The sequence below is a fragment of the Limulus polyphemus genome, unplaced genomic scaffold, assembly GCF_000517525.1.
Source record: "Limulus polyphemus unplaced genomic scaffold, Limulus_polyphemus-2.1.2 Scaffold689, whole genome shotgun sequence".
NCBI classification, from domain to species: domain Eukaryota; kingdom Metazoa; phylum Arthropoda; class Merostomata; order Xiphosura; family Limulidae; genus Limulus; species Limulus polyphemus.
This window is the reverse complement of record NW_013666299.1, coordinates 300,182-312,134: the sequence shown is the minus strand read 5'-3', so window position 1 is coordinate 312,134 and position 11,953 is coordinate 300,182. Positions and strand designations below refer to the sequence as shown.

The window sequence follows — 11,953 nt, the reverse complement described above, 5'->3', positions numbered from 1 at the left end:
ATGTATATTTTGTGTAATATTGTTTGTTCCAGATACCCTCTGTTGTATTAGATGTGTATTTTGTAGTATTATTTGTTCTAGATACTACCTGTTGTATTAGATGTGTATTTTGTGTAGTATTGTTTGTTCTAGATACTACCTGTTGTATTAGATGTATATTTCATGGAGTATTGTTTGTTCTAGATATCCCCTGTTGTATTAATGTATATTTTGTGTAATATTGTTTGTTCCAGATACCCCCTGTTGTATTAGATGTGTATTTTTTGTAGTATTGTTTGTTCTAGATACTACCTGTTTTATTAGATGTATATTTTATGGAGTATTGTTTGTTCTAGATACCCCGTGTTGTATTAGATGTATATTTTGTGTAATATTGTTTGTTCTAGATACCCCGTGTTGTATTAGATGTGTATTTTGTGTAATATTGTTTGTTCTAGATACTACCTGTTGTATTAGATGTGTATTTTGTGTAGTATTGTTTGTTCTAATTACTACCTGTTGTATCAGATGTGTATTTTGTGTAGTATTGTTTGTCCTAGATACTACCTGTTGTATTAGATGTGTATTTTGTGTAGTATTGTTTGTTCTAGATACTATCTGTTGTTTTAGATGTGTATTTTGTGTAATATTGTTTGTTCTAGATACCCCGTGTTGTATTAGATGTGTATTTTGTGTAATATTGTTTGTTCTAGATACCCCGTGTTGTATTAGATGTATATTTTGTGTAGTATTGTTTGTTCTAGATACCCCGTGTTGTATTAATGTATGTTTTGTATAGTATTGTTTGTTCCAGATATCTCCCGTTGTATTAGATGTGAATTTTGTGTAGTATTGTTTGTTCTAGATACCCCCTGTTGTATTAGATGTGTATTTTGTGTAGTATTGTGGTATGCCAATTTTCCATGAAAATAATCCTACAATGATTAATGAACTTTATAATAGTCGATAAAAAGATAAAAGTTTCGTAATTTTTATCATGAGTATCGACAATGGGTCGCTGAGCCTGAGGCAGTTCCTGTAGGGGATGGCAAGGTACCAGTGAATGATGAAACGTAGTTTCCTTCAGAGACAGTTCCTGTAGGGGATGGCAAGGTCCAGTGAATGATGAAACGTAGTTTCCCTTCAGAGGCAGTTCCTGTAGGGGATGGCAAGGTCCAGTGAATGATGAAACGTAGTTTCCCTTCAGAGGCAGTTCCTATGGGGATGGCAAGGTTCAGTGAATGATGAAACGTAGTTTTCCTTCAGAGGCAGTTCCTGTCGGGATGGCAAGGTCCAGTGAATGATGAAACGTAGTTTCCTTCAGAGGCAGTTCCTATGGGGATGGCAAGGTACTGATATCTGGAGAATGATGAAACGTATGTCATTGATGGTTAACGTCAAACAATTAAGTGTAGTTACCTAACCTCAGAAGACTGGGTCATACTAAATTTGAACACACAAGCCCACAGTTTACAAAGTAACGATCTCCCGAAGATTCCTCGTATATACCTCAGTCTAAGACTGTTCAATGTTTTACGTAAAAGTTGGATAAAAAGGTATTATTAAAAACTGGAAAAAGTTATTTTCTACAAACCAGTATGTAGTGAAAATTGCCAAAGTGTATTAAACTTTGTACCATATATCCATCGGAATAGCATTTATAAAGAGATAGTTGTTATTACCTACAAGTACTGAATAATAGGTTTCAAAAGACCCATAAACTCAAGCTCTTTCGAACACTTCACTGGTGTTGTTCTTCAGAAGTAAAAAAGGTCTGTACTTAATAAGGTGTTGTTGTTTTTCAACCTAACAAAGTAGTTTTCTGAACTACGTATTTATAGATTTATGTATATTTGTTCCTACAAGTTGGGACATGTTCATCTTTACCAAGAAGACATACAAGTTGGGACATGTTCCTACAAGTTCGGACATGTTCATCTTTACCAAGAAGACATACAAGTTGGGACATGTTCCTACAAGTTCAGACATGTTCATCTTTACCAAGAAGACATACAAGTTGGGACATGTTCCTACAAGTTCGGACATGTTCATCTTTACCAAGAAGGCATACAATTTGGGACATGTTCATCTTTACCAAGAAGACATACAAGTTGGGACATGTTCCTACAAGTTCAGACATGTTCATCTTTACCAAGAAGACATACAAGTTCGGACATGTTCCTACAAGTTCGGACATGTTCATCTTTACCAAGAAGACATACAATTTGGGACATGTTCATCTTTACCAAGAAGACATACAAGTTCGGACATGTTCCTACAAGTTCGTAGATAACAAATTACCTCTTACCTTTATGTTATGAAATGTTGCCCGGTTGGGCAGGGGTAAGTTTATAAGTTTATGGATTTACAACGCTAACATCCTGAATTCGATCCCCTACAGTGAACACAGTAGATAGTCTAATGTGGCTTTGCTCTAAAACAAACAGTCAAACAACCAATTCATGTTTTATTAAATTATGATTCTGTAAATATTCTTAAAAGTACTGTTGTAATGTTGCTCTTTCATTAGCGGATTCTTTTAAATTATCTGTTGAAAATAATTCAAAGTCTAGTCCACGTAAACGATATCGGATTAGTTTATTTCATCCTTGACGTTTTGAAAAGCTTGAACACTTGCAGGTGAAACGAAATAATGAGAAAGATACTGATTCGCTCTACTCCATCATCTTGAAATAACTCACTTTTCTCAACTAACTTTTTAACTATACTTTATCTACGTATATACCCGCTGCTTCACTGACCCCGTACCGTAATTTTAATCTACCCTCGAATGTACCTGAAAACCTGACACCAAATTCTTAGAACTTTCTAGGCCTAACTTAACGTCATCATTACGACCTGCAACTCCCTCTAGATAACATCTAAATTAAAATTTTACACATATAGCTTATAAGAGTACTATCAAACGCATTACGTTTGAGAAAATTATTAATACAGTTTATTTCATCATGCAACTCCCCCAGTGAGTCAGCGCTAAGTTTACGGACTTACAGCGCTAAAATCCGAGATTAGATTCCTTATGGTAGACAGAGCGCAGATAGCCTATTGTGTAGTTTTGCGTCAAAACAATCAGTTCGTTGTGCAAATTAGAATACATTTCTACAATCCTGTAAATTGTCTTAGAAACAAAACTACTAAAATGTGCACAAATTCCTGTTTGTTTGTTAGGTAGTTATGCACAAAGCTACACAATGGGCTATCTGTGCTCTGCCCACCATGGGTATCGAAACCTGGTTTCTAGCGTTGTAAGTCCGTAGACATACAGCTGTGCCACTGAGGGGGGGGGGGCACAAGTTCCTGAAAACCGTTTATGATATATTCTTATTTCAAAAATACGCTACTAATTACAAACAATAATGTTTAAAAATTACAAAGTGGACTCTTGTCCATCATCTTTAGTACATGTTATGAAAGATCAACATACCTTCTGAAACAATAGTTCAGTGACACTACTCTTCTTAAATTTTAAAGTTTGAATATATATAAAAAAAAATTATACCTGAAACCAGTATTTTAAGATGTTGCCATATTCCTGATAACCAAATATTTAGACTCTATTTTATTAGTTTTCATTGAATTGTTTGTAGCAACGTTGAAATTGACTTTCCCATGAAATATAAACTAGAGCTCTATTTACTTTCTACAAACTGGTCAAAATTAGAAAGCATACTTTTTGTCTCTATGTATCCTGTGGGTCATGGACTTTTTCTAGATCCGTGGGACATACCTGTGGGATCCCCCCCCCCAAGAGGGACGTGGAGAGTCGGAGGAGGGGGGCGCTGCAACTATGACTAAAAGAGCATATAAATTATATCTAAAAGTACAATTTGAAAAATAAAGAAGTTTTAAAAACTACCGTACAAATATTACTACTATTAAATAATATATTAACAACAATTAAAATGAGAAAATTACATGTATAGTGTATACATAAATAGATTATAGGGGGAGCGCAACAAACACGTGTTTAGAAAGGGATGGCGCGCTTTATAAAACGGTTGCGCATCACTGGTCAAAACATGAACCGAATCCCGATAAAGAAGAATAATGAATACGTTATCAATCTCTTGTGACTTTCTGTAATCTCAACTTTTAATAGAGTCCTAGTCCAATCCGATGGAGAAAGTATACTGTTCGTCCTGTGATATAAGATAATCTGCCTTTCTACAGTAGTAAATACACTCTATATTCTACTTTGAAAGGTTTTTGTATAAATTACGAGTAAAAGTTTGTGATATAAACGGAAGAATACTGTTTTTGTTTTTGTCCATAAACTTCAGAAACGGTGTTGTTTTTCCCACGCAAGTCATAAACCTGTCAACACTTCTACAACCACATGCAGTCGGTTTTCACCTGTTCTCTCTTAATCAGTACACACTGTCGGCCAATTAAATCTCCAGTCTCCTGTATCTGAAGAGCTACTTTAACTGTTGGAAATTCCATAAATAAAAACACCGCAACGGCACGTCTGAATACCAATTAATTCTATATACAGTTCTAACCATCGTTCTGGACTTGCCTTAGAGCATTAAAAGTTGAAAATCGTTTGTTTTCTTGTGGGTAAAGTATGTGCTCTTCAAGTACTGTATACGTGTATTGGGTTGCTGTAAAACATCAGCATGTTAGAATTTATGGATAAAGCCAAAGGGGGTAATTTAATTGGTATGATAAAACATGCTACACTAAAAATAATTTTCATGTCAAAAGCTCCGTAAGTTCTGCCTTGAAAACTAGTAAAACTTTTCTATGAAAAATAAACGCGAACAGCAGTTTTTTTTTCCTAGAATATAATTAGTATAAAGAATGAAACTAGGCTTCCAATAAAACGTTCCATCATCCTTGGTTTAGTTTTGTTTTTTTATCTCGCAGCGACAGTGAGGTTCGAAACATCGACGTTACCTTCATACGTCATCTTTCGGCATTTTCTTAGTGCCACAACTTGTTAGCAGCTTAAGTCACGTGAGTTCTCCAGTGTACTTGGCGAATAGGAAAACGTAAGCTAGGAACTCGGCTTGCGGTTGTTGTGATCGGAAGAGTGGGCTTCACCCCTTTGACGTTTGAGTTTCATTTTGTGACCGTGGGACCTTTGCGCGGCGTATCTCTAAAGGGAGTATTCTCGTGGAAAAACTTGTTAGACAAGATGGACAAAGAAGGCAGACCGGTGGCTAATTCAACTGAGCCAATGTTTCCGAGCAGAATCTTTGCACGTGAAAAGGTGAAAAATTTTTACATGTATGATGACAGTGGACTCTGCATCACAATATGAAAAATCCTCGAATCCAAAGAGCCAGTAACTCGTAGAGATAACAAAGAAAGACGTTTTTCGTACTAAAAAACGCCAACTATATATTTAAAGTTTTATATGCTTACAAGCATTGGAACTTAGGAGATTTTCCTGTCTTTGATAAGTTTCGTATTTAAAGCATAACTTTGGAAATAATACTAATTGTCCACAACTGAACTGAGATTTTTTTAGTATTGTTACTGAACACGGTGAGTACAGCGTATTTACTGACAAGAAAGTAAAAATTTTGGAAGACTATTACTCTCCTATTGAGGTAGAGAACAAGATGTCACCAGTTATCAGGCATTCACCAGCAAGCTCTCGACCATTCCCAACCTTCTCCAATCCTGAATCCAAGTCATCAAGCTACAGGAAACTGGTATGTTAATTACAATAATTACCCTTCATCTATTCATCCATCTATGCGCTGCTTTTTTATGTTCTGTCTTTCAATGTTTAAGTTCTGCTCACAAGTCCCCCCCCCCCACTATTCTCTCTCTCTCTCCTTTTTTCTGTGAAACATCATGTTTTCTAGTTCGTTTATAGTAATTTAGTTTTGGTTTCGTTTTTTACCAACGAAAGAGTAGATTAAATAATTAGAAAAAAGGGAGAAGGAAATGAGAAAGTAGACGAATGATATTGATGTTTTTTTTGGACTTTAACTATCATCAGTAATCGGTGATACAGACGAACCTCAATGAGGCTTTAACTTGTATTGTACAAACTGGATAAGGTGTTCTGCTGATACAAACACATATATAATCAACAGTTGCAATCTTAAGCCAAGTTTAGTTTAATAGATTGAAATAAGGATTGGAAGAAGACAGAATATCATTGTATAGAGAGAGCCATGTTATAATTCTTTAAATTAAACTACTGGAGAACTAAAATAGATTTTAATTTATTCAGTTATTTAACATATATAGTGTAGATGTACACGTACTAAGTATAGAAGCTGGTTATTGGCGTGTGTTTTTCAACTGACAGTGAACAGAGTTTTCATTCGTTATATAAAGTACTGCGTATGTGAATAACTCGGATTCAGACTTGTGTAATAAAACTTCCCTGGATGATAGATGGCGCTTTATATGCAGTCACAAGTATAACTTTCATTCAACTCAATTAGTTTATTCTAAAAAACTTCGACTACATCCTGAGTTGATGGTCATTAAGTTAATTCTCTCCCGACTGAGTATCGGTATGACGTTTAGGACACGAATCTTTTATTAATCGCTGTTGTAGATACAGCAACGACGTGAATAAAATAGTCACATACATGCATACACATGGCAAAAATACAGATAACCTCCCGACCAAAAAGCCTGAAAACAAATAGTAAAATATGCTCTTGTTCAGAACAGTAGAAACGATTGCAACTCGAGGATTGCACATTTTATTTGTATTACAGTGTTCTACCATTTATCTAATTATTTAATATAAACCCAGATGATACATACTTTATCGTAGCTATTTTGTTCGTGACTGTGTGTGCATGTATATACGTGTTTTGAGCGTTAACGTTCAACATAACTATTACCTTAACAATTCTAACGTTTCATCCGAAGTCCTTAACGTTCCAAAGTTGCCTGAACGATACTACAAACAGAAGCCATTGCCCGAATGACGCCCTAATACTTGTTTTTTAAGAATGTATAACGTTGTTTCAATGGACAGAAGGGGAACACTGGTAGTATAACGTTAAAAGGCATAAAGCCAAATAAAAATTGAAAAAGAGAAATACGAGCTTTCATAAGTAGATAAATATAAGAAATGTGGAAAACACATAATCGTTATTGTGTGGTGTTTAAAACTGAAATGTCCAAATATTTGTCTCGTGCAAGTTTATGATAACATACGTTTTATATATATATATGTGTGTGTGTTTGTGTATATATACACCCATATATTTATATTTATAGAATATATATATATATATATATGCTACTTTCAATTTTTATTTCTTAAGACCTAAACACTTTACCAAATGCTTCCCACTGGTATCACTAATGGTTAGTATGCCCATACTATATATCCAGGTTTCCGTCCCGTCGCTGCACATAAAGAAATCGTGCTCCATGCTTTGGGGCTATGGCTGCGTTATAAAGGTGATGGTCAGATCCCACTATTCGATAGCTGGCAGCAATGGGTGCTGTTGACTTAACTGCCTTCCCTTTAGTCTATTGGTTCAAAATTAGGGACGCCTTTTGTATAGCTTTGCCCAAAATTTCTAAAACAAACCCACTCGATCATAGCCCTGTATAGTTACTTTGTCAAGTTTATTGTCCCATGAACATTTTAGGAAAACAGAAATATTAATTTTAAATTTAGTTGACAGCGGCAACATGCAAATGAAGCATTAAAATGAAATATCAGAGCTGTTAGATTTCCAACTACGTGTTGTAAATTAACTACACTATTCGGGTGTGTAACTTGATGTTTACTTTAGGAGATAATTTCTAAACTTGTTTATTTCTGTAACTGTTTCATTTTGACAAGTATGTGAGCTTAACAAAAATAACGGCTATTATTAAAAAACTAATTAATATTTCATATAACAACAGTATGTGTTGTGTTATCTGCCTAAACGAAGGCCGCTGCTTTAGTGTTGTAGCCTTAATCATATATCTTTTATTTTAATTAAGAGTCTCATTTAAGTTATCTTGCAATGTAAAGAGTCGACTATGACATATACTCAGATATTTCTTTATCATTCATCGGTTTATGTTTGGTAATATAATTTAAAACCCCTGGTTCGAATCCGTGTGCTACCACAAAATATTCTCCGCTCTTTAAAGCTGTGGGTGCATTATAAGAGCCACAGGCACTTCTTTAGAATAGATGGTGGTCAGTAGATCAGAATTAGCCTTGGTAGCTTTGCTCTATTTACAAAAGTACAAATACATGCAGAATATAAAATTTGGTAGAAATGCCCACCATAAATCTCTTGCTTTCAAATAAAAGTAGGATTAAATTTGTTAATAGATCATCTAACTGTTGATATTAGTTGACGACTGTCATATCATTGTACTGAAATGATAATTTCAAAAAAATGTCAAATTATAAGCGCACGTTCTCAGTTAGGTAAATGAACGAGCCATCTATGTCTCTGTACGTAATAGCTTTCGCTAATAGACATGATTGAGTAACAGTGGTTTCATAACAACGGTTTTAATATCACCAGAACTTGGTTGTTCTGACGTCATCACAGCTCCTGTATGTGCTTTATTAGGAACCATACTGACCATGCCATGAGCTGACCTTTTTAGAGATTATATATGAAGAGCCATGTCAAAGGACAAATATATAACTAACTTATTAGTTATTGGCCCAATTAAGTTAGTACCACTAAACTCCATATAATTAACTCACAAATTGTAATCAGTTATCTGTAAGTCAGTATCAACTCTTCGTTTGGACAGTTCTATATTTTATAACACTTAAAAAAAAAAAAAATTTTCTAGTTTAAATGCAAGGAAAGTCAATAACCTTCTTTTCTGACTATGTTCCTGCATTTGATGTCTGTAAGCATTTATTTCAAGATCTTGATATCTAGTTTACAAGTAGTATTGTTCCTATTCTATAGTTGCTTTATAAACAGCACTGTTCTGAACGCTATAGTTGCTTTATAAACAGCACTATTCTGAATGATATAGCTGCTTTATAAACAGCACTGTTCCGTATGTTATAGTTGCTTTATAAACAGCACTGTTCTGAACGCTATAGTTGCTTTATAAACAGCACTGTTCCGTATGCTATAGCTGTTTTATAAATAGCACTGTTCTGAACGCTATAGATGCTTTATAAATAGCACTGTTCTCAATGGTATAGCTGTTTTATAAATATTGCTGTTCTGAATGATATAGCTGCTTTATAAATAGCACCGTTCCGAACAAATACACACAAATCCAAGGTTCGATTGCCTGCGGTAGACAGAATGCAGATATTCCATTGTGTAGCTTTGTACTAAGAAAACAACATCAACAACCGAACGCTATGCTACTCTTCTGCGTATCTGCGTGTAATACTTCAGGAGAATCCTTGCATATTATATTTGTGAATATATTTTTATTTATAACGTGTGTTTCACGTTCGGCAATCTAAAACTGATAGCTTTCTGAGAGCCATTTTCAAATAGTACACGTTGATATGTCTGAGTAATAAAATGACATCACAGAGAAGCGAGCGGATCGACATTAGCTAGTTTTTGACTAATCACGAAGCTGGTTACTAAGCACGTGAGTAAAGAGCCCCTTGTGGTTATGTTATAAAAATGTCAGGTCGAGACCGAAGAACAATTCGCACCTGAAGGTTTACACGTTGTCGCCGCTATGGCGCCTACTTGCTTCTTTATTATTCCCTTCGTTCATTTGAAGTCCGGGCCACGGGAAGAACTTGTGACGTCTCAAAAGGTCCGGGCCACGAGAAGAACTTGTGACGTCACAAGGTCTTATAAAGCCAGAGAGCACGTTTAGGTTTTGACCTGCTCGTGTTTCTGTTACGAAAGCGCACGACCTAAATATGATGTATACAGGTCACAATCCAATAAAATTTAAATGTTGACGTAAGAAATTAGATGACCGACTCAGAAAAGTTCAATTATACGAAGCACAAAGTGTTTTCGAGTGGTACATATTTATAATACAGATTTGTAGATACTTGATATACAACAAAAAGATGTGTGTGTGTGTGTACATACTTGAATTTGTTCAGAGTATATTTCAACCTTCTTCTCGAAACATGGTTATAATTATGTAATTCATATTATAATGTACAGATCATTGTCTTACAAAGTCGTGTCAACATTATTCCTGTGGCCACTGTTTCATAACACATGCCACAACACACTTGTTGCACGCTAGTCACAATAAACTTGTTGCATGTTGGCCACAACAGACTTGTTGCTTGTTGGCTACAATAAACTTGTTGCATGTTGGCCACATCAGACTTGTTGCACGATGACCACATCAGACTTGTTGCATGTTGGCCACATCAGATATATTGCTTGTTCGCTACAACAGACTTGTTGCACGTTGGCCACAACAGATTTGTTGCTTATTAGCCACAACAGACTTGTTTCACGTTGGCCACAATAAACTTGTTTCACGTTGGCCACAACAGATTTATTGCTTGTTGGCTACAACAGACTTGTTGCACGTTGGCCACAACATGTTTGTTGCACGTTGGCCACAACAAATTTGTTGCTTATTAGCCACAACGCACTTGTTGCACGTTGGCCACAACATGTTTGTTGCACGTTGGCCACAACAGATTTGTTGCACGTTGGCCACAACAAATTTGTTGCTTATTAGCCACAACGCACTTGTTGCACGTTGGCCACAACAGATTTATTGCTTGTTGGCCACAACATATTTGTTGCACGTTAGCCACAATAAACATCTTACCCTTTCTTACTTGCTAATTATCACTTACCTTGAAACACAACAAGATTTCTTAGTATTATAAATACAAGATGTACCTTCCCCTTTTTATACTTTTCAATACGATTTATAGAAAATCGACCAGTTTTTTTGCTGTTTTGTGTCTTATAAATAGAAGTATTCGTTTAATGTTCAACCACGCTCCTGTTTATTTGTTCTAATAAAAAAACGTACAAAGATAATAACGTTTCTTACAGATATCAAACACAATTTGTTCGTGTTAGCGCAAAGCTACACAATTAGCTGTCTACGTGGGGGAATTGAAACCAGGATTTTAGCGTTGTAAGTCCATAGATTTGCCGTTGAACCACCGAGGAATTAAACACCGTTAAAAATAAATTGGGTTCAAAATTGAGATACCTTTCATTGATCATTGTTCACCTTGACCAACTAAACCTCGCAAGTAGTACTTTGTTAGCGTAAATATTAAAAGTATAACATATTATAAATTCACAAGGTCGATAAAATTAAAGAACTCAGGTCTGGTACAAGAGTAATTAAAAACGTTAAATGAAAACAGAGAGAGATCGATACTGTCAAAATAATTGAGGCTTATTGTTCTTAATATTATATATAGTAGTAGCATTTAGTAAATATGTAGAATAAAATGGGTGTGTTGGGCTAAGGATTCTTCTACAGTATGTATCTGTGACTTGTTGATTCAAAAATCAACAAACAGCACTCACTACACTTATTTTCAAAATAATATATATGTTCGGAACTATTTAAACGTATGTATGTCCCCCAATGGCACAGCGGTATGTTTGCGGGCTTACACCGCTAGAAACCGGGTTTCGATACCCGTAATGGGAAGAGCACAGATAGCCCGTTGTGTAGCTTTGTGCTTAACTACAAACAAACATATTTACAACAAATTCTTAACACTATAGAGATTATAGGCATATCATAAACACTGTATAGGCCACTTAGGCCTATTCAATTGCTTTAGAATTTCAGTTGACAAGCCGAACTATTTTTTCTATTACTATAACCAAACTATCTGAGTATAGTTCACTTACTTTATCATCGAGTTACCACGGTTGTATCCCATACTTCTAAAATCGTCTGCTCCTTTTTCTCTCTTTGTATTTCCGAGAGTCATCTGTCTATTTGTCAAAATCCACTGAGGCTAGTTCAGTTACTTGAGAACTTTCATTGACAAAATAAATTCTTCTTTTTAACTCTTTCAACACCGTTAGTCTCACTCTAATATATATATATATATATATAT

At 35.2% G+C, this 11,953-nt stretch overlaps 1 protein-coding gene across 2 annotated transcripts in view; it reads left to right on the top strand.

The window, feature by feature from the left end:
* LOC106459976 (breast cancer anti-estrogen resistance protein 1-like) overlaps window positions 1–11,953 on the top strand; it is a 49,814-nt gene that overhangs the window by 12,036 nt on the left and 25,825 nt on the right. Inside the window, exon 2 of one of the 2 annotated variants that reach the window (XM_013919652.2) lies at window positions 4,870–5,663. The exons of the other annotated variant lie outside the window; for it this stretch is intronic. Within the exon in view, the coding sequence (XP_013775106.1) occupies window positions 5,571–5,663 (93 nt within the window). The 5' untranslated portion in view covers window positions 4,870–5,570. The remainder of the gene's footprint in view (window positions 1–4,869; window positions 5,664–11,953) is intronic. 2 annotated transcript variants of the gene reach the window in all.